This window comes from Parasteatoda tepidariorum, chromosome 10 (genome assembly GCF_982258835.1).
Source record: "Parasteatoda tepidariorum strain Cologne lab strain chromosome 10, Ptep-v5.0, whole genome shotgun sequence".
NCBI classification, from domain to species: domain Eukaryota; kingdom Metazoa; phylum Arthropoda; class Arachnida; order Araneae; family Theridiidae; genus Parasteatoda; species Parasteatoda tepidariorum.
Window position 1 is genome coordinate 15763833 of NC_141764.1, and position 24761 is coordinate 15788593.

The following is a 24761-nucleotide window of genomic DNA, read 5'->3' on the forward strand; positions in this document are numbered from 1 at the left end:
CTAATTTTTGAATACCCTTTGTATACGCTATTTTTGTTTTGTATTTTGTATATACTATCATAATATACACTAAAATTAAAAACATACACACCGAGCAGAGAAAATATAAAGATTGAATTCGAACAGAAGAAAATAGAAACTAGATTTAATAATATTATTTAATACAATGGAAAGAGCTTTTAGTAAATATTGTTAAGAGAACATAATTATCTTTATTACGCAACTAAAAATATAACGCGCCTCTTGTAACAGATATTTTCTGTTTCACTGACATTGTTTGGGTTCCCAAAATATGCATAAAGTTTGGTAGAAAAATCATGCCTAATTCGCAACTTATCTAAGAAAAAATATTAGCAATTTTTTAGGCATTTAAAATATTTGTTCGTTTTGAAATGAAGATCTTTTTTTTCTACAAAAGTATATCAATGGGTTATATTTAAAAAGTATTCAAATCCCTCAGATTTAAAAGAAAAAAAGAAAAAAAATCTAGCCTCTTTCAGCTTTACTTCTTTATTTCTGTTTTTAAAAATAAAAAAAAATAAAGTGAATTAAACTGATTAAAACTGATTAAAGAAATTAAAATAAATATTTAAATTCTTAAACCCTCTCAATTATTTTATTACGCTCTTTTTTTCTGCTATCAAAGATGAGGATGATGTTTATTTACTTCATTTAAAGGAGAAAAAAGAAAGGAAAAATGTTAAATTTGAATTCAGAATGTTTTCGGAAGGTGAGAAAAAAATTTATATTTTTAAGTAAAAAAAGTTATTATTATCAAGTTTAATTAGTTGCAGATGGAAAAGTATCAGTAATATTTTTAATATAAAGTAATATTTTTTATTATTTATAAATATTACACTCCACAAAATAATTTCTAAAAATTCAGAAAAAATTTGTCAAAATAGGTCCGAAACAAATGGATGTAGTCGAGTTTTATACATGTGTTAGCTCTCAGATGTTCTTTTGTTTTTAAACAGTACTTATTTATTGGTCATTACAGTTATTAAAAAATATTTTTAACCCAGATTAATATTATAACTTACTACGGATTCAAATTCTAGCAAGCAAAAAAGGATTTTGACAAGAATTAGCATTGTTCTGTTTCATTTCGAAAACCCTCGCTTTTGTGGCAAGACAATCACCCTATAAAGGTGATTAACGCATTACCATCACCCCATAAAGGCGATTCTCAGGATTAAAAAAAGAAAATAGAATATTTTAAAAAATTACAATCGAGGAAGAGTAAGTTTTTTATAGTAAATAAAAAAAATAATTGAAAAAATGGAAAACTTCAAAAAAATATGACCAAAAAGAGAAAAGACAAGTGTATGAACAACTTACATAACAAAGCAGTTTTATCTATAAAAAAATTGTAAATGAATAAATAAACCTAAACCCTTGATTCATTCCAATGGAGATGATAAAAATGCATCAGATGAGGATTGTTTATATTGCAGTGATGTATTTTCTAACTAAACAAAAAGAGAGAAAGATTGATTCAATATACGAAGTATTTTTTCTACAGCCCACAGAAGTTAAGTTGAGCTGAGGGCGAAGATAATTTTTCGTATGTGAATTTCGCGCAAAATATTCTTAAATTATCTAACAAAATTAAATAATCTGCTACTTTTTCACAGAAATTCCAGTTTTTCTAAATATTCCATAAACTAAACATCTGCATCTGAACGGGTGACTCTTCTTTTTTCTGGAAAAAAAAGCATTTATAAGAAAGTACTGCATTAATTAAATTTTGAAGAGTAATATATTTTATTTTATAACCATCGCTGAAAAATTGTTTGGGTTTACGACTATTAATATTCAACTTTGTAGCCCTGTAATTTTGAACCTAATCCAGAGGACAAGGAAACACCTAGAGCCGACCAGTCTGTGTAGGGGGCAGGGAACTGTCCTTGCATCAGAAAGGTTCTGGGTTCGAATCCCGGGCAAGGCATGGATGTTTCTTTCTCTCTATCTGTGTTCTATGTCCTTTCTCCTTTGTGTGTGAATGTGACCCGCCCTATAAACGGGTTGTGGTAGTGTGACGTGGGCGACGCTGTTCCACCGCCGTGGCTTCGCCACAGGTGCCCACTGGGTAACGAAAAGAGAATTAGCAGTTCTGGCACTTTCTGTGGCCAATGGACAATAGCTCCAAGTGCCCGCCATTAAAAAAAAAAAAAAAGAAAAAAGAAACACCTAGATCAAGTGTTGGGAGAAATTTGCCTTCGTGGAGGACTTTTTGAAGGATCTAACTCGCATTTGCGTTATATAGAGAGGAAGACCACGAGAACCTCCCACATTTACCCTGACGGCAAAAGGACTCTAACCCATGATCCGTCTACTACTGTGGTATGTGCAAACCGGATGCGGATTCGTTTCGAGCAGCCATCGCTGGGGATTCGAACCCGGTTCACGTTATTTGAAGGCGAATGCTCTATCCCTTGAGTCATCGCAACTCAAAAAAGATGCATTGTAAGCAATTAAACAATGAAAATGCTGATTAAATCTAGCAGTTTCTGCGTCGGACAGCTTAACTCCCACGGATCTTACAAAACTAAAATAGAGTAAAAAGCTGATTTCTATACATGCATTTAAAATAAACCTATTTTAAAAAGTAAGTAAAAAAAAGATAAGAAAAAGCATGTAAAACTTACTAAACTTTTCTTCAAATTATCCTTTTAGAAATACCCAAAAAGAAAAAATACCATGTTTTTATAAAAAGCCCTCAATTTTTATGTTTAGTTTTTATGTTCGTTTTTTGTAACAAAAAAACCTGTTCAATTTTATTCAAACGAATCGTTAAATATAATGTTAGATGTATGAACAAATACATATCATTGAGAACATACTCTTAAAATAGTGTTTTAAATATACAATATCTATTTTTACTCACACATACTACATTAGTATACCCAAGGTAACAAACAGGATCTCTTGGCATTAGGAAATTGGTGGCTTCTAACAATATCACGAGACCATGGTTATCTGGTTGTTTAGCCGGTATATCACGCTAATAAGCCGGTATCGCACTCTATAATGTACCGTCGTGTGGTCCCTAATTCGTCTATAATTTTGCGTTATTGTGTTGTTGTTTAATATAATATATCTGAAAAAGTTTAAGAATTATAAGTAAGTATTGGAAAAAGCTATAAGCAATTTAATATACTAGGAATATGTGATATAATCTTCTATTTGAAACGGAATATTGATATTGCAGTTTGGTAGCTTTATAAAATACATTGCATCTATATTTATCTCAATTCTTGTTCCTGGAGTTATGGTTTAGAATTTCAAGAAGGAAAAAAAAGGAAAAAGTTGCTTAACTTCGACAATAAAATAAAATATAATCTGTACTTTGCATTTTAAATATTCCTTCAATGAATACAACACAAAATAATGCATATCAAATTTATTTTATTAATCTCGCTTTAATTTTAAGCATATACAGCATATTTATTATGCTACATAAATGGCTAGTATCAAAGAAATTTCCAATTTTTTCATTTACATATCATTAACGTAACGTTAATTGTTTAAAGCAAACGAGACAAGTATAGAATTGTAATTTGATTGTACTGCGTGCTTATTCTTGAAAATTCATAACATTTTAATACGTTTGCGAATTAAACAATATACATGTTAATGTAGAGTTTTTAGTAATCTGGATCTCCAGGGCAGACGGCTCGGTCACAGCAATCAGGATATTTTCCGTTTCCTCGTACTTTCCTGCATTTAGATTCAGGGCGAAGTTGAAATGTTCCACACCTGAAAATAAATGAAAAAAAAAATCTTTAATAACTGAGAAAATATCAAAATTAATCTTTTCGAAAAGCATTTAAGAAAAATTGTTTAAGACATAAATTGAGCAACGCCAGATTACTTTCTCTAATATTTGCTTACTCTAGAAACTTTCTATAGAATCTTTCTCATTACTTTCTCTAGAATCTTTCTCATTACTTTCTCTAGAAACTTTTTTAAATATATTTGTTTCGCGCGCACACCATTTCACGAATCCAAGAATGGATTATTTTAATTTTAATTAATTATAATTTTTATTTAGTTATTTTTATTTGCTTTATTTTATTATTTCTTATCTTGCTTTTCAATTTTATTTATTTGATTATTTTATAATATTAACTGAAATGGCATCCACCTTTTTTTATACTCTAATTTTTAACGCCCTTACTATTCTTACAAGAACAAAAAGAGAAAAATTATCTTTTTCAGTGGAGTATTTATTTATTTATTATAATTCATTATTAGTTTTATTTCTACTTTAAATTTTTAATTCAATTTATGTTATTACTTTATGTCTTAAACAGTAGTCTCTTTGTCCGGTTTTATAATTATGTTTTTTTACACCCTCACTATTTCTCAAACAAAACAAAAGGTGAGAAAATAAACTTTTGAAATATGATTTTTATTTTTTTTATTTTTTATTAAAATTTTATTTCTTATAATTTTATATATTATTCATTTTCAAATTATATTTATTTGATTTTTTTTCTCGTAAACCAGGGTAACGTTTTCATTTTCTTAAACATGATTTAAATTGCTCTGATACTTTCTGAAAATCAAAACCTGAAGGAGACGACTAAGTTCTGAGACAATTTTTATTGACTCCTAGGTTAAGGCACTGAGTTGTCATTTTGAATAACTGGGGAAGAATAATATGAATAACTATCCTCAGAAGTGACTTGAATCCCACACTGCTTTAAATCGAAGGGTGTTAGCTTGTGTGAGAAGTAAATGCGGCATGCGCGCAATACTGACGGCATTGCCTGAAATCATGTCACTGGTCACAAGTTTTAGATTCTTAAGCTCTGTGATCTCCTTTTTCAAAATGGGCTGTTGCGAGAATACTTTTATGTCGTATTTATTTAATTTTTATTAATGTAATTTTATCCATTTACGCTGACTACATTACTATTGTGCCTTTAAGAAACGCTGTTTAGACAATAGAAATCGTAACCTGAATTACAAACTTAAATAATATTGCAGCTGATGCATTTTTTTTTCTTTTTAGCAAATAATATTTTCGCTGAAATGTAAAACTCAACTTCCTTTCAATAATTTGAAAATCTGCTCTAAAAACTCTTTAACAAAATGTTATAAAATTACTGATTTTTACTTACTACTTACTGATCTCCCACCCATTTACTGAAAACTTATGAATTATTTCCTTTGAACTATCTATTTTAATTTATTTAAAATTTTTAATTAATTAATTGTTGAAAACTTATGATTAGCACTGATTAGCTATTAAAATTTATTAATTAATTATTAAAGTAATTAAATTATATATAATTTGCAAAAATTGTAAGATATCAATAATAATTATTTAAATGAGCAAAAATCATAATAGACAAATAAAGCAGAAATAAATTATTAACTGGTATAAAACATAATAAATAATGACTTAGATTTTGCAATGAAAGCTAATAATTAGATTTTACTATGAAATTGGTTTAAAAAAAATTTAATAAACATTTACTAGTTAAAATCAATTAAAAAATTATTCATAATTCCTTCGTTTTATAATTAATTATTAGTATAGTTTAACTTATAACTATCTTTTGAAAATTATAAATAAAAAATTAGTATTTTAGGGGAATTATAATAAATAATTTGTTAATTGTAATCGCATTATTTTTAGTTAATTTCTGATACTTAATAATTAGTAATAACTAGTTACTAAAATTTATTAAAATTTTTAAAGCATACATAATTTGTAAAATTTGTAAGTTATTAATTTATAACAATAATAATTATTTAGAGAGTAAAAGTTATGATAAATAACTGACAAAGCAAAAAGTGCTATAATTAATTGGTATAAAACATAATAAGTAATAACTTAAATTTTACAATTAAAGCTAATAATTAGTTTTAAAAATTTGTAAAAATAATTTATTACTCAACAGGAATGATAAAAACAATTCTTATTTACTTTATTTTACAGTTAGTTATTAGTACAGTTTGACTTATAAGTAATTTTTGAAAATTATGATTAATAATTTATTAATTTAAGTGAATTATAATAAATAATGAATTAATTATAATCGCATTACATTTAATGAATTATTTCAGTTATGAAAAATTATTATTTTAATCTTACCCTTTGCCAGCGGTTGCACCGTTTCCTACGCAAGTATTTATTCCACATCCATCCTCTATTTCCATTGGAAATGATTCCCCCTTTTTGTATGTTTTTCCTGCATACTCACAAGTCTCTAAAATAATAATAATAAAACAGGTTTTTTTTTAAACAAAAACGAATATAAATAACAATGCCGTTTAATTCTAACAAACTATTAAATTGCTTATACTCTAATTTTACTGCAAAATGTCCTTGTATTTTTATGCATATATTTATCTATTTTTTTATTACAAGAAATATATCTACTTATTAGTTAGATAATAAATGTGAATAAGCGAGTCTGAACTTGATTTGTACCGTACAGGCTTGCTGATTACCAAGATTTAATCTAATTGAACTTCTTAACTCTGGCGATCCAGAGGGTGCTATACTGACCATAGAAAAACTATCTAATCATTAACGTCTATTAGCATATTAAATTTCAGCATTAAAAGTCGTGTTCTGGTTACTTCGGCAGTGGAAAAATAAGTAAAATTATTTATAGGACTTTAACTTTGTTTAAATTACATAATAAGTAATGGAAAAGTAACATATTCAGTTTTTATCGTCTGTGTGGTAGAAACATTAAAATAAAGATTTTTATTAATACTTAGGAGAATTTTTAAAAAAAATAAAAAATTTTATTACTAATAGCAAGCTGTATCACTGATTAATAATAAAAGGAAAATTTCTTAAATAAATTGTAACCATAGGACCATAGTTGTAAGATTTTTCAAATTAAGATGCTAATTAAGTCATTTCCATTGATATTAACAAAAATAAAGAAAAAAGAGCAAGCTATTGAAGTTTTCAAGACTTTTCAAATTTTGATGCTAATTAAGTCAATCCCATTGATATTAACTAAAATAAGAACCGAAGTGCGCAAGGGGATGATCTGTTGAATCAAATTACTCCTCTCACTACCGAGTCTGGGGGGGGGGTGCATGTCACTAAGGAAACAAAAGAAGGGCATTTTCAAGAGGGTAGGTTTGAATACTTCTAGTTTTCATGAAAACTAACCATTTTCTCGAGAAAATTTGAGTTTGTGAATTGGATAAATTGTATGTCTACAAAACGTAAGGCAATCCGAAACGGTTTGCGAACGGAAACCTCATGCTACAATTTAAAGTGAATTTCCCAGAGTACAACCATAATATCAACCAACATGTAAGTCTGGTGTCTCGGGTAGTTCTCCTTGTAGCCGATTGGTACTTCGCTATTCAATCTGAATCAAAATCTGATCTAAGTGTTTACTCAAGACACCTATTTGAAATATAGTAACCCCATAATCATAGTTATTGACAATGCTCCAGAAGAAAGTAGAGAGGAATTCTATTGACTTCATGGGAAACTCGGACATATTTACCGTCAGCTGACGTACCGTAGAGCCATTACATTATGACCACCCTCCATCTATAACAATGGGCTCGCCCAGTTTTTCATGGTTTCTCGCCCAGGAACAATGTTTTCATGGGGCACATTAGAACCCATAGTCCTCATAGAACAATCCCTGACGTCTGTAAGCTACTTGAACATAGTTGCAGACCAGGTTCTCCCATTCATGACAACAGTTTTCCCTGCGGGGGATGGTGTTTATCAACAGGATAATGCACCACGTCATAAGGGTCGAAACGTCATGGATTGGTTCGAGGAACATTCCAGTGACTTTCAAGTCATGTCTTGGCCCCATATTCACCGGATCTTAATCCATTAGAGCATTTGTGGTCCTACTTGGAAAACCAAATTCGTGCTGCTACGTTACCCCCTCGCAATGTGAGGGAATTGCAAGAACAGTTGGCGAGCGCTTGGTACCAGATACCTCAGACTACCTATCAGAGCCTTGTGGCATCAATGCCACGGCGGGTGCTAGCAGTTTTGAGTCCCAAAGGTGGCCGTACATGTTATTAGCAGGGTGGTCATAATGTAATGGCTCTTCGGTGTGCACTAAGTATTGAAATATTTGCTGTGAAAGTCGACCACCAGAAAATGAGTCTTGATGTATGCTGAATATTAACGATCATGGTAAGAATGCCACGAAATGTTGAGCACGATCAGGTGACGTGGACAGACCCTGTGGTGGTTGACTTCTTTCCAAACATTACAACACAAAAACTAACCATGATATATTTGATACGCTCTTTGTTAGGTATTGTTCTCGAGTACCATGTTGAAGTTCGCGACACCCATCTGTCCACTATCAGTATGAGGGACAAATTTGCCTCCTACACCACTGAGGATATCTTACGTGCAAGCTGGGTGCAGAATTCGTATCGACCAGCCATTGCTGTGATTCGAACCTGGGTAACCTCAATGTGAAGTAAGTGCTTTATCCCTTGAGCAACCACGACTCAGTAGGTAAACATCACGGCACTCAGGATTTGCAAACTCTTGTACAAGTATTCTTTGCAGCACATAGGGTTTACCTTTACTTAGTGGAGAAAAAGTTAGTTTTTTCCATTCAGAATGGCTTCGATTGTCTTTTGTTGATTTCGATTGTCGATTTAAAAAACATAAAAATCTATTAGAATATCAAATCTATCGCTTAAAAGTCATTTTGGTATAAGATTTGCTTTTCTCTAGTCACCAAAAGTTTTCTGGGTGGACTGGATGCTACGAGTTCTGTTTTAATTTGGCTGAATTATCTCTGTCAATTTGGAATTAAATTGGAATTCGTTTATAGGAGATGTAAAAGAAAAGAATGCCTAGGCACCTTCCATTTGGGAATTTTTCTGATAAAGCGTCAAAGAAGATGTCATTTAGGTTTCCATGAAAAGTTATTTCTATGGTTTCAAGGCCGTTAGTGATAATCTAAACTGAAAACTAAACATTACCAACAAATAATCAAAATTTTAAAAATTGAAGACATAGTCATTACTTTATTCGGGTTAGAGAAATATATAACCATCAAATATTGAAAAATATCATTCGTTCCAAAATAATGACCCTAAACCAAATATAGGCATTTAAATAAATCGCTATATACTCTAATGATCTTAATTAAAAATAATAATGAAATCTAACTTCTAATTAATTAAAATAAAATTGAAAGATTCATAGAAGTTTATAGAAGTTATCAAATAAACTCACAATCAAAATATTTTCACTTTGAAACGAGTAAATTTATTTTGAAAAGTTTATCGATATTTATACTAGGGAAAGATCGTATTCAAAAACAAGTTTTTTATTTGCCAAAGTATAGATACAATTACAACACCATATGAAAAAAACTGATTATCTATATTATTAACTAAATATGTGTCCACAATTTTGTGCTATTAAAGTTTAATCAAAATTTAAAATTTGGTAAAAAAAGTTGATAAAAATGTCATTACCTTCTTCTGCGGCTACCAATACAAGCGCCAATCCAACGAAAACTAAAAGTGCTGTACAACGGAACATTGTTGAAAGATTTTTTTAGCGATTTTTCTGAAATAGATATAAATATGTTATTTCCTGCTGTATTAGCATGCATAAAATATGAGAGTAAAAAGGACTTCGTTTATTCGTTTCAGTTTTAAAAAAATAATAAATATTAAATACGGTTAACATATTCCTACGCAAAGTTGTAAATTTAAAACAATTTCCAAAAGATTGTAATAAAAATAATAGTTTTAATGATAGCAAAATTTCCAGATATGAAGTTAAATTTGATATGTAAGACATGTACCCTCATCACGTTGTGAATCATTGTTTCATATATCCTTCATTCAGCGGGAAACAAAGAGTTTGATAAATCTTCCCTACATATTAAATCATTGTTTGCAATATCATCTACATTAAGTATTTCATTTTTTATCTTATGTTTATAGTGAATAATTTGTACTACAAGTCATTGAAACAATATAATATTTAATTAGCCTGACGCAGATGTGCTGTTTAGTTATAATTAAGTTGCTACAAGCCTTTTGATAATGCCGCTGAGAGCATCATCGAATGATAATGTTCATAGCTTATATTTAAAAAATAGTATAAGATACTAACCAAAAACATAATCGAAATTGATGAGCTAATTCATTTTAGTTATAACCAAATATATTTTTACCTTGTTTTGATTAAAAGCAAAGAAAAAGTTGATAAAAATTTTGAGTATTACGGCCAAAAATGCTGCATCACAAGAGCCTTGAATGAAATTACAGTCTTACAAATCGATATGTAAAGTTACAGTCGAACCCAAATAACAGAACTTAAATGGAATCATTTCAATAATGTACTATTATATTAATATTATCACTAGTTCGCCCCCCTTTAATTGTCTCACATATTCCTGGAATTTTACCTGCACATTACACTAATAGGAAATCACGAAAGTCAGTAACAGTTAAACAGTGACGTGATTCAATTTATTATAAAACAGACTTGTCTGAATTATTATTGAGATTTTCCTCAAAATGCTAAATTAATAAAAAAAAATTTATTTTATAATCATTAAAATGGTTTTTAAAAAATTTTAAATTTTTTAAATGTTTTCTACTTATATTTTCAAGGTTTCAAATTTTAAATATTTTTATTTTGAGAACCGGAATCCTATTGCACATTTAAACTTTAAAGTTCATCTACTGTCTGGCTATCACGAAAACTCCTCTAGAAATCAGACTCAAGTGCGGTTACCGTAGTTACGAATGTAAGTCAGTTTGAAGATGTGAAGCTTAGCGTTTTATAATAAGTTATTTAGATTGTTATATATTTATATATAGTTTCTTCAATTATTAATCGCTTCCATAGCAACAGACAACCTAATACTTTCAGTCGAAATGAGTTCTCATAATAGTTAGACAGTACCTTACATTATATTTAATTTAAAACTTGTTCATAATTTTTTTAAAACACTATTTTATCATGTATAATATTTGTTAAATATTATGTCTGTCAAGTAGGAGAGCAGCGAATCACGGGGGAAGCCAGAGGAAAAAAAATATCTCAGTAAAGGATAAATAAAAAATAAAGGTAAAAAATATTTTTTAAAATATGAATTAACAAAATATATTTGAAGACTTACCACAATACTTTCCAAGTAAGTATTCATCACAAATTGCAAAGAGTATCATCCTTTTATAAATCATCCCCAATTTTATGTTCCGATTTATGCGTTTTTAATATCACAAAATCTATTTAATTTTTTTTAAAAATTAATCTTAAATGTGATGTTAAAATGCAAGTCAATCATGAATTACTTACTCATAAAATAATATTATGCATATATAAAAGTTTTTTTAACATTGACCTTCTCGATAGTTGCTTTTAAATAAGAAAAAATCAGGACATTAAGTAAACTTTGCTTGCTGAGAGATAAAATTTCTGAATTTTAAGTATAGAAATAAACTGCAGTATGTAATATTTCTGTAGAATATGCTGTAAAAAATGAAAACTATAAGTAAACGTTATTTTCTATCTGATAAAATTTCCTAATTTAAATTTTATACTTGTGTGTTTTATCAGATATAGATTCAGTTGCAGAAAACAAAATTGGAAGACATATGTCAGTAGGATAAACTTGATAAACAAATTAAAACTGATTACTATTAAAAATGAAAATTTCATATGCCAAAAAACCAACTATATTTCAAGAATACATTTAGTTAATGAACACTCAATGAGCAAAAAATTAAATTTCCGTAGTCAACTGAAACCAACTTTCAATTTGATTGAAGGTTAATTAATGATTCATGATTTATGATTGGTTTCTTAACTTTGATTGGTTAATAACTTTGATTGGTTAATAACTTTGGTTGCTAGTTACAATTATTTTCTGTTTATGAAACTTAATGATGACTTGTGTTCGATTTTTTACTTTGATGTGATAAATTGCATTTATTTTAGTGTAAATTAACAAATCAATAAAGCGACAATGATATTTTTTCAGAAACAACAGATTGATGTATTCATATATAAAACTGTTCAAACCGTTTAATATTAGCTGTCTCAGATAGTCTGAGCAGCCGTATCGTGTACTCACTGAGTAAAAAAACTATGACATTAGTTATAGTAATTTCTAATATGTTTTTAAGATGATTTCAGGTGACATTGAAGCACCTTAGGCATGTTTTTCATTTATTTTCATCGATTTTTTTTTGTGCTATGCTTATTTGAGAGATCTATTTGATTTCATCACCCTGAGTTATCAAATGTCTTATTATGTGAAATTATCAGAAAACTTTACTGTTTGCGTAAAATAATATGCGCGCGAAGAAAAAAATTGTACTTGTATGGTAATAGCATGTCTGGTAAAAGAAATAATAATGATGATAATAATAGTTTTGACAATAAAACCAAACATTTAAAAAATACATCTATACTTATAGTAACGACTTATTAGGATATCTGGTTTTCAATTTTATAGTTCTTATTGCCACACACACATCTAGTAAGAAGTACAAAACTGAAAAAGTAAATTTAATCAAATAATTGATTCTTATAACATTCTCTATGTTAAAAATACCAAATTTTACCATATTTACCTCTTTTCATCACATATTATAAAACACTATTTTATTGTAATTTCAATCAACATTAGAAAGTAAGGTAAAACAACGTTTAAGATCACAAAAAAATATTTAAAATGCGGACAGCTGTTTTGGATGCTCAAAGGGCAACCTTCATCAGTGCAACAGAAAGAAATAAGAGAAAAAAACAGGGTAAATATAAATAGAATCTATCTATCAACATTACCAAAGCACTTTATTAAAAATTACCGAACTATGTAGTGTTCTCATAGAGCCTGAAAGTAAATTTTACTATATTCTGATAGTTTTGATCATACTTTTTCGCTAAGTACAACAGTGTTGAATAATCCATTTTTTTTATCTTTTTGACCTAGTAGTTTGCCCCGAATTGTAAAATTTTGATGATCATCGGATATATGGAAATACTAAGAAACTTTTTATTTCAATATTTATCAATTTTCAAATTAATTAGGGGATAACAAACCTAATTGATAGTAATGATAAATAATGTGTTTCTTACCAAGATAGAAAATAAATGCGTTTCAATCTTTTATTATCATAAGTAATTCTGATTGAATAAAACGCTTTCTCAAGTTAACATATTGTGTTCTGGAATAATAATGCGATAATATATAACAATTTTGACGAGTTCTTTAAATAAATAAATAGAACACAACATTACATAAATTATATTTATTAAACAATTCATATTCTTAGTTTGCGCACACAAATACATACACAGTAACAAAAATGAAAATTTTCAAGCAAATTCATAGAATGTAAGCTCATTATTTTCATGCTCATTATTTTCATCAAAAAAAATAATCTTGTGAATTTGACATAGTTTATCCAATTTCCTAATGGATTTTCGATTAAGAATTATCACAGCTTTTTTTAAAATCCTTCCTCTCCGGGGCAGATAAGATATTCACAACAATCGGGGAATTTCACTTCTCTTTTTTTTAAACTAACATTTAGAATTAAGATCCCACTGAGCGTATGAACATCTGAAATTAAATAAACAAATATTAAAAAAATTTCTGGGCAAAAACGTAATACACATAATGCAAAAAAATGTGAAGTTAGCGTTTTTAACTCTATAATGGTACATCGAACAATGATGTAATATCTCTCTTAATTTGCTGTTTTTATTTTTGAACATTTTTATTTCAAGAGAATACAAAATAGGGTATTCTTCTACACTTTAAAGAGTGTAATTAAATTTTAAAACGAATAATGAAAAATGCATAGACCAAGCTCATTCGTATTCACTACTTTTTTTTTTGCGTTTTACTTTTTTCCGGCTGCAATACAGTTCCTTCCATTAAACAATCAGCAGTTTTTAAAAGTCAGTTTTGAATTATAAATTTGCTTAATTTATTTAATATTTTTTATTTATTTTTGCTTTAATTAAGTCAAGAGATAATGTATCGATCAAAATAGTAATAAAAATTAACTTTAAAAAGACACAAAAACAGGGGATTGTATTATATTTAATAACCATTCGAAAATTTATAACCACTTAATTTTATTTCTTTACATCCTTGTGAAAATTCTGTGGAAGCTTTTAAAATTATAAAGTCACTCCTTTATTTTCCATCATTTTTTAAATGCATTGCACAATATAATCGACATCAAAATTTTGTTAAGAGGCCTTTCATCTAGCGAAAGAACACAACTGTCGAAGTGATGAGGACAAGGAGTGAAAACTTTAATCTTTTTCATTTGATTTTTACAAATTAACTGATGATGTACATTTACACTATTAAGCAGCATTATTCAATACATGTAAAATTCAAGGTCATAATCCAGTTTCAGTTTGAGATAGAAGAAGTGCAATATTCTCTATTGACTTTTTTCGAATACCAATACGATTCTACGTTCAACAGTTTTTAAAGATAGTTTAGTATTATACCTTTGCTTTTTTTAAAAATGTTTGATAAATATATTTTTTGTGTAGCTTGCATTTAGACAATTTTTAGCATCATTTAAGACGTTTTTTTATTAATTTATGCTGCAAATAAAAAATTCAAACATTGTCCAATGAGTAGTTTTAAATTGCTTACTTGTTACCGCAAATCAAGTAATGTTATTAATTTAAATTTTTAAGGAAAAAAATCTTTATAAATTTTTAAAATTATGATGCATAATTTCTCTTAATCAAATAAACCAATTACACAAGGCTGCAATGAAAAAAATACAAGAGGTCTGATAGCTGAACTTAATGTATTTTTTGGTGCTGAAATGGAAAATAATAATGAAAAATGTCCATCACGTCACGTTTCTTAGAAAATTCAATTTTACAGGAATTGTTTTGAAAATTTTCCATAAAAAATTTTTCATTTTTGAATTTCTTTCCTTCTTCACTGACCGGCATTCTACTTTGGTTAAATCTACAAAAATACCCCTCTATCACTACTTCCTGTCACCGTCCCTCTCTCTGTCACAATCTCTCTCTTTTAATAGCGTCACGAGAATCTTTATCTGGGTTCGCTGACCTCTCAGAAACACTAGAAACCGTAATAGGGAGTCATTTTAAACTCTGCTTTCTTCTGTGCGTTTCGTGAAACATGGCTTCGAGTTCGAGACATTGTGAAGACTTCTAAGATGACTTTTATTAGATATGCGGCGAATATAGTGTTGTTAAAAATCGCATGAGGAGCATTACAAACTATGTGAGACAGCTTTATCTCGCATATTTTCGCATGAAACTCGGAGATCAGGACAAATCTTGGGTACCTCATAAAGCTTGTGAGCAGTGTCTCAATGATCTTCGCTTATGGCATCAAGGAAAGAAGACTGCTTTACGATTTGGAATTCCTATGACGCGGAGGGAGCCCCAAAAACCACTTTGATGATTGTTATTTTTGTTCCTGCCATGTTCGTGGATATAACCTGAAAAATCAAAGACTAATATCTTATCCTGATAGCATTCCATCGGTCATACGCCCTTTTCCTCATGGACCTGCTGTGCCTGTGCCTTAAACTGAATTGCCAATCATCTCTTCAGAGTCTTAAGACTCAAAGCATACAAAAGTTCAAGGCTCCGATATCGAATATCCGGTTTACCTCAGCCCTTCACTCAGGTTGTGCTGAATGATCTCACTAGAGATCTAGGCCTTTCGAAAGTGGCAGCTGAATTGTTAGGCTTCAGACTGAAAGAAAAAAAACTTATTGGCCAAAGGAGCATCTTTTTTTTGGTACAGGAATCGTGAAAAGGAATTTATTAAGCACTTTGATGAAGAGGAGAACTTGGTCTATTGTTCTGATGGTCCTGGATAGATGAGCAAATTTAATGTCATCTACGATAACGATGAGCTGAGGCTGTTTATAGATTCATCTAAAAGAAGCCTCAAAGCTGTTCTTCTTCATTATAGGAACCAGTATGAATCACTACCAGTTGAACACTCAGTATATTTAAAAGAATGCTACGAAAACCTGGCCCTCGTTCTGAACAAAATAAAATATATCGACCACAGTTGGACCATTTGCTGTGATTTCAAAGTTAGTTCCATGCTCCTTGGTCAACAAGGGGGATTTACGAAGTTCCCATGTTTCATTTGTGAGTGGGACAGCCGTGATGAGACTCAACATTGGGTCAAAAAAGAATGGCTGAAAAGACAAAATCTTGACCCAGGTACCAAGAACGTTATTCGAAACAGCTTAGTTGATCCGAAAAAAGTAATGTAACCTCCGCTACATATAAAATTAGGTGCAATGAAGCAGTTTGTCAAGGCTGTTTCAAAAGATGACAATTGTTTCAAATACTTGTGCAAAAAATTTCCAGGTTTATCCCAAGCTAAGTTGAAAGAAGGAATATTTGTTGGTCCAGATATCCGCAAACTTATGAAGGATAAAGAATTTGAGACTAACATGACAGAAACGGAAAAGGAAATTTGGGTTGCTTTCAAAGATGTCGTCAGTAAATTTCTGGGTAATTACAAGGATCCTGATTATAAGGAAATTGTAATGAAAATGCTGGACAAATTTAAAACGATGGGTTGCTTCATGAGTGTAAAATTGCCTTTCCTTCACTCACATGTGGACTTTTTCCTTGAAAATTTATGAGCAGTCAGCGAAGAACAAGGGAAAAGGTTCCATCAAGAAAGCAGAGATATGGAGCGTAAATATCAAGGAAGATGGGACAAGAACATGCTCGCTGACTACTGTTGGATGATAGCTCAGGATAAACCTGAGATTAAGCATAAGAGATCATCAAAAATAAGTTTCAGAGGACAACGAGTATGTACTTAAATAGAAACTTTTCTTATTGGTTTTTTGTTTGTTTCGTTTTTTGTTTCAAACTTTCATATACACATACACAATATTTGTTATTCTCGGTTTATCCTCAATTTTACGTAAGTTATCTCAATAAAAACAATTTAAAATGGTATGTTGGTGATTTTCCTTTAGAAACTGACGTAAAAAGTTTGAACACAAGGAACTTATTGTTTTTCACTCTACCAGAGGTGACTTGCGCGGTCTGGTAAGAGTATTTTTTATTCATTTTAACCTATAAAAAATTAGCTGACAGCTCAAAAATCAATTTTCTTTCTCAAGATTAAATTTTACACAGATTAAAATGAATGAAGAGAACAGTTATCGGATAGTACATGCAAAACTGTTTGAGAGAATTCCTTTCCAAATAGGATTTTAGTAGAAACATTAATATCGATTTTATAAAAAACCCTGATGTGATTGGGAAAAATGAAGGTCATTTTCGAAATCAGCACATCAAATAACATATAAATCAACAATAACTTATCTTGTATTTTTCAAAAAGTTCAATTTCGCAGGCTTGTGTTATTAGTATGTAAGTTCAAAATGTGTAAATAAAAATAATAAAATTTGCTGAATAACTGTATTTTATTATTATTGAAGTATTCCAAATGTAATTGGCAGTGATTTGTTTCTGATAAAAATTTAAATATGTAAAGTGGTACGATATGGGCAACTTTCATGTGTTACACTTGATAAATTAACTTTCTCTAAACATAATCAGAACTAAAGACAAAGTATAGCTAACAGCTTCAGCCATTATTTTCATAGAGGGCACTAGAAGCACCATTGTTTTGGGGGACAGTCCATTTGAATATAATAAGATACTTAAGTTACTGATCTAGGTAAACCTTGAATATACCATCAATAATTTCATCAGTTATCGATTTTATTAATTATTTCTTACGTGTTTATACTTATCTAGTATAATAACACAATCAATTAAAATATTAACAGTAATTAATATAGTGTGCAACATATATTGTTTGAGCTAAAAATTCTTATTGTATTACATAGACTATTTTCGAAAGTGCAATACCTATCGTACAACATCAACATTCAGTTTGTGATTTCGAGGTGGTTGATCATATTTATAGTGATAAATATTTACTGCATTATCCAGACTGTAAACTTTTTATCATAAAAGGACGTCCTAAAAATATAGTAAAAAGGCCGCTTTTTACAACAAAATACAAAATAAGTTTTAAAAAAACCTTAGCTGCCAAAGCAACTAAAACATGCTACTTTAATGTCGAAATTTATTTCTTTTAGGTTAGTTCGAACATGGCTTAGTTGAATCAGTAACTTAACTGTTACATTTAAGGCTGCATATTGAAATGAAAAGTCGCGAAAGCAATGCTTTTCATGGGCAGAAATCACCCTCTGTGCAAACAATGGTTGAATTTGTTGTTTGCTATACTTAGTCAATGCTTCTAATTATATCTGGACTAAGCTAATTTATGAAATGGAGCTGTGGTAACGCAAGGGATTGAATATTCGCCTCCCAATGAGAAGATCCAAGTTCGAAACCCAGAGATGGTTGACAGGAACGGAATCCGCGGTAGATAGATCATGGATCAGAATCCTCCTGCCATCGGGCTAACCGTGGGTGGGTTTGCTAGTTTTCCTCTCCGTGTATCGCAAATGTGAATTGGTTCCCTCAAAAAGTCCTCCACGAAGACTAGTTTATCACAATTCTTGATCCAGAAGTTCCCTTGACTTCTGAATCGGTTTCAAATTTAAAACATAATAGTCAAAAAATTAGGATTGCGTTGGCTGTACAACCCCAGTTATAAAATAAAATAAAATTTATGAAATAAGAATTTTGCTTAAAATATAAAGCAAGATTAAAAATGTTTAAAATTTATTGGTGTCTTTCAATTTAGTTTCAGCAAAATCCCAGGAGAAAATTTCTAATCTATTAGTCTGAATACTAAATCTTTGTGCGGTCCAGAAAATCGTATGTACAAAAAAAGATGTTTAAAACATACAATAAAAACAGCGCTCTTCCCGACATTAAAGTATTAAATAAGTTAAATTCCCAAATATGATTGTTTTCATTCTTTTGTTACCAAGGCAACTAGAACAGGCAATTAGTAATCTTGATAGTGTGCCCTAGATCAGTAGAGTTGAGATGTTACAACGGGTTAAAGTTAGGTAAGGAGATATCCTGTGTACAGACGGTTGCAATAAAGTTCAGCCTTGGTTTAACTGAAACTCTATGTATATTACTCATTTTAAACTACATCCTGTTTTAACATTTTATTTAAAAATAATTTTGCATGGTTTCAAATTTGTAATTAATAAAATAAAAAATAATAAAAAAATTAGTAATCTTCAGAATCAATAATCAATACCAAAAGTACAGAAAAATAGTATCTACTTCTTATTATCACATGTACCCATCATTTGAAACTTCGTTTACATATACCTGCTATTTAATACCTCATTTACCAATGCTTTTTACGTGGCACCTCACTTACATGAGCCTTTTATTTAGCACCACGCCCCGTGCCTATTGTTGGCTATATAATTTACATCACGTTACATGACATTTGCGTTATTTGACAACTCCTATTTTCAAGTTTTGAATTTTACATATTCTAAAAAAAAATTTAGGCTCCCCCACTACATAATGCTTTTAATTTCATGAACAATTAAGATATCTTTGCTGTCGTCACTTCATTTACCATTCTAAAATGTGTCAATGATCAATCAATCACTATTAGCAACCAACTATTTCCTTTCGAAGAAATCTTGTTTAAATAACCACAAATCTAGTGTAAACAACCGTAATATTACGACAATTGATTGAATGATAATAGTCAAGTGATATAGTTCAGCCTCTAGGCTTGACATTTTAATTTTATCATGCAAGCAAAATTATTTTTAAAAAAATATTTCATTAGAAAATTTTCTGCTGTTTAAATAGAAAAGATGTCATTATTTTTCAGAAAACGAATAAAGGTACTATCGATAAAAAAAATTTATTACCGTTATACTTCTTTTTAAATCGAAACATACACTTCGTGATTAATCTTTTCTAACAACTGAACAAATAATATGCTGTTCAAATAATTGAAGGTTGAACTTTGATATTACCTTCTAATACATTCCCTGTTATTAAAATAAAAAGTTTCTCCGATTACTCTAGAAAGGTTGGTTCTAGGAAGTTAAGACAGTAGGTACAAGTAGGAATTTTAGCCACCGATTCTGGTAATAGTTTCAAAATTTCAATTAGATAAGAGAACAAATTTTGAAAGCTAATTTTTCTCATAGGTTTAACATAAATGATTGTTATGAAGTAAATTCTGAAAGATTCTGTTTTTTATATATTTAAAAAAATAACTTCAATTCATAGCTCACAACTTTACTTAATCTTAAAAAGATTTTATTTCACGTTCTTCAATATTTAATTATTTTTCATATCTACAGACATATGCGGGCTGCATCACCGAGGTCTTCTAAAGTTATTTGAAACCTCGTATTTATTTTGTTTATAGTTAAACTTTTGAAACGTTTTTCTATATTAGTAAATAATTTAAAATGGGATACCTGTAAGGGACGTAATGTGGGTATCTTGATCCTGATTGGTTCTTGAAACGTGGCATTTGTTTACGTTAGCAACTGTTTTTTTCTATTATATTTCGAGTAAGCCAAACCCGCTAAGTATCATTTCTCCTAAATGATACATTCTATACTGGTATACAAATATTCTATATTCGTATCAAATATTTTTGTTCTTTCACTATATGTTTCTTAATTAACACAAACACAAGCACGAAGCGACATAAACTAACTAATTATGCATCAAAGTTGCCAGATACACAAAACAAAAATATATCACGACTACAATAAAATACATAAACAGAAAATAAATGTAAGTTAAATAAAAGATGTAGAAGAGAAAGAATTTTATTTTAATAAATTCGATATGTGATACGGTACCTAATTACCGCACGGTATCTAATTAACGTCGCCTTAATTAACATTTTAACCTATATGGAGAAACTTTGTTCAACTCTGACACGTCATTTTTCCTATAAACGATCAGCTGGGGGCCTGGATAGCCTGGTTGGTGGGGCACTGGGCCCATGTCCAAGAGGTTATCGGTTCAAACCCCGCCGGCCGAAGACTCCCTGTGTAGAAAATGGTGACTGATACACTTCAAATCTATCGAGTCTCAAAGTCCTCCATGCTCCCATAACAAATCATACATTCCGGGGGTACTGATTCAGGATTTTCCTTGTCTTCTGGATTGGTTCAAAATTACAAGGCTGCGTAGTTGAATATTAGTAGTCACAAACCAGAAATTGGGTCGGATGTTCAGCGATGGATATAAAACGATCAGCTGCTAACATCATAGGTCACATGTGTGGGTATACATGATGTTCCTTTTCTTGAAGAGCAAGTACCCAATGAACGATAGTTAAAATGAAAAGACAATCTGAGCACTAAAGGGCAAACCATGAAAAATTTCACGGAACAGTTAAACTGTACAATTTTTGACGCCATGATGCTTATTTAATTTCGGAAATAGGTTATACTGATATCATGGTAATAGGTATCAAATATACTATAATACTGGTTCTGTAGTAAAAGGTTCCTTACCTCTCCGTACCGAAGAAAATTGCTTAATTATGGTATACTTGGACTGTCGTGAGTTTGCCTCGAGCAACAGCATCTTGCTACACTTTAACTTAATTTTAATTGGATGAACTTCTAAAAATGTATTTCGCTTAACCTTCGAATGACCATATGGGATCATTAAGTTACTCAAGTGAAAAATATTGGTGTATATTTAAATTTAAAAAAATTTATAGAGTTCTAAAATTGTTCTAGTTGAGTTTCCGAGTATTTTATTAATATTTCCGATGTTGTAGATTACTTCAAGAAAATTTTTAAAAAAAATTAGATTTTGATGTGAGGTCGCTAAATGACCCTACCTCCTCATCAATGCTTTAAAATAACAATTTTAGAAAATTATTAATGACGGTTTCCTTATCGTGGGAAAACAATAAAGATGGCTAAAGCGACTAACTGAGAAACCGAAATAATATAAAAAGAATATTAAATCTTAATGGCCCAGGTACCTATCCTGAAATATGTTAATTAATTATTAGACGATATTTCAAGTTACAAAATCAAACATAAAAACATATTTTCAGTTAAATAAACATGCTTTGTTTCCCAAAATTTGGATTTCTGACCCTTAAAATATGGAAGTGTAACCGCAATCTAGAGAATATGGTCACAATAATTTGGTCAGGAGAGCCACCAAAAGTTTGAACCACCTAATCTTAATTTACTTTTCAATTAGATATCTTAAAAAATTTTTAAACGAATCAAACATCATCTCGCACACTATTACAAAAATCATGCCGGCCAGGTGGCGAGTGGTTAGCGTATTTGACTGCAAAGCCAATGGCTGCGGGTTCGAATCACGCTCTGGGCATGGATGTTTCTCTCTCTCTCTCTCTCTCTCTCTCTCTCTCTGCTGTCTTCTGATGATTGAATGTATGAATGTGGCCCACCCTATGACCGGGTATTTGTGGCAGTGTGGCGCGGGTAATGTTGCTCGCCTCCGTGACTTTGGTTCACAGGTTCCCACCAGGGCTAAAGAGAATAGAAGAGCTAGTTGACTCTGCTCTTAGAGCTGAAGCTACGATTTCCCTCCTCATGACGTCACTGTGTCCACAGATCTCGGAAGATCGCACGCAAAGATATTATAATAACTTTGCATCTTTCTCTTTGTAAAAATAATTTAGACTTTTTCTGGTTATTAGCTTTCAAACTTTACGTAATTAACACATTATTTCCATTCATAAACATAGTTTAAAAAAACTTTCTTGGCCATTATATTAAAAAAAAAAACCATTTTAAACTTATAAAAATATTTTACTAGTTGGCGAAAATGACAATATAAACACTTTATTTTAAAAAGTTCAGTTTTAACTTTAATTATTAAGAAAAATGAAAGCGTATATCGACACTTTTTTATCTACATATTCTTTTATAACGATAAGTTGAGTTAAATTTAGAAACCCCAATTTTAAAATATGCCATTAATAGCAATTTGTTCATACTTAATCTTTAGGAAACATTAACCTTAAACGCTAATTACTGAAACAAAATAATAATTTAGGTTCATAATGACATTAGAAATTTTACAATTGTTTAAAAATATTTAAATTTAAGATTGATATAATTTATAGATGCTTAAATTCAAGAGAATATAATTTTTAAAAGAATCATAAATATTTACAATAACTACATTAAAAAAATATGTTATGAAATTAGGAGAATTTCAACTGCACACTAGATATTTTATTTATACTTTTTACTTACGTACTTTACGTAATACTTGTACGTATACTTTTTACAAAGAAAATTAAAATTTTCTTTGACTTTATCCATTTTTTAATTTTTTTCACGTGCCTTTCTTTTTGAAGTAACGAGGCGGTTTTTATTTAGATAACGAAATTTTATAAAATTCTTAACGATAGAAAAAACGTATTGCTGTTTTATATTAACTGTGTCATTTCGGAGTCCATTCTTTACATAGTTGCTCATTTACTTTAGGGAACACGCGGAAAATTATATTTTTTCCATTTGTTTTTCTATCAGAATTTTTGCAAGTTGCAATCGCGCAAACTGGCATTTCGTTAATAGTTTTAAAATTTTGTAAATTCATGGCAAAAACTGTGGAAAGTCATTATAGAAAATAACAAATGTCTTAGAATATGTCACAAAAAGAAATGCTCCAATATTAGTTAGAGCTAGTAAGGCCGAACGCTCCGTTCTTGAAGTAAAAGTGCGAGCTTTGCGCCAAAGTTACGTCACTAGAGAAAATCGGAGGATTGGCGCGGCGAGAGTTACTTCAAAGGAATGAACCAGCCCTTCTATTCTCTTTAGCCCTGGGTGCCCACTGGGTAACGATAAATGAGCAACACTTCCGGCATCTTCTAAGGCGAAGAACGAAAGTTCAGTGCCTGCCGTTATTAAAAAAAAATTATAAAATTCATTCGCCCAAAGATAATTAAAAACAAAAATAAATTTAAAAATTATTTATTGTTTTTTATTATTTTATTAAATAATAATAAAAAAAATAATTTATAAGGTAAACAAATTTTCTACTGCATTTAAAAAACGTAATTTAAAATAGCAAAATACAATTTTGAGTACTATCTACTGAATAGTTTCTAAGCTATCAAATTTGAAAAAAGCCGTATTTTTGAAATTTGATATCTCAATTCAACCGATTTCTTTCAAATATATTCATACTGTAAACTGTTAAGTTCGTTATATATTCATATCAAATGGATTTACTTCAAATATATGCGTGTTAATATAACTTTAAAAACTGTGGTGTAAAATCAATCCAAATTTGATGTTGAAAACCTTCAAAAATTTTGTGAATAATTGTGTAACTTCATTTAAAGTTAATACGTCCATACACACTTTATTAGGTGTAGTTAAATCTCAACACCAATAATCGATAAAGCTTATGCCAAAATCAGATGTATTTACGATGGAGTTTCGATTATTTGAGTTCCCCATAAATCCGAGCTAGTGAAAAAAAAAACTAGTTCCGCTCCTAAACAATGACTAACACGCGCACAACACGTGGAATGATTACTACGATTGGTTTCACAACGATTGCTATTACTGAATAGTGAAAAAGAAATTTGTGTATAAAACAATGAATCATTGGAACAGTGTGTTTAAGTAAAAAAAAAATTAGACAATTATTTTAAAGTACAATGCAGTAATATAATGAGTATTGCAACTTATTGTAATGCAGTAAATATACCCTGATCATCTAATCCAAATAAAAAAAAATTAAGTAAAATACATTTTTCAATTAAATACTCAACTTCAAAAACTATTTTTTTCTCCATTTATTTAAG

At 29.9% G+C, this 24761-nt stretch overlaps 1 protein-coding gene and 1 long non-coding RNA gene across 3 annotated transcripts in view; one reads left to right on the plus strand and one right to left on the minus strand.

Annotated features, from left to right (window-relative positions):
• Positions 1-3394: 3394 nt before the first annotated feature.
• LOC122268251 (venom peptide MmKTx1) overlaps positions 3395-24761 on the minus strand; it is a 52782-nt gene continuing 31415 nt past the window's right edge. Inside the window, exons 1-4 of one of the 2 annotated variants that reach the window (XM_043046536.3) lie at positions 11130-11180; positions 9466-9559; positions 6113-6227; positions 3395-3762 (exon numbers count right to left, since the gene is read on the minus strand). In XM_043046536.3, coding sequence (XP_042902470.2) covers positions 3651-3762; positions 6113-6227; positions 9466-9532 — 294 coding nt within the window. In that variant the 5' untranslated portion in view covers positions 9533-9559; positions 11130-11180 and the 3' untranslated portion in view covers positions 3395-3650. Of the gene's footprint in view, positions 3763-6112; positions 6228-9465; positions 9560-11129; positions 11181-24761 lie in introns of those variants that run through there. The other variant, XM_087154209.1, reaches the window with a different exon arrangement.
• LOC139426330 (uncharacterized) overlaps positions 19994-24761 on the plus strand; it is a 29501-nt gene continuing 24733 nt past the window's right edge. Inside the window, exon 1 of the long non-coding RNA XR_011637572.2 lies at positions 19994-20067. This is a non-coding gene — a long non-coding RNA (uncharacterized LOC139426330). The remainder of the gene's footprint in view (positions 20068-24761) is intronic.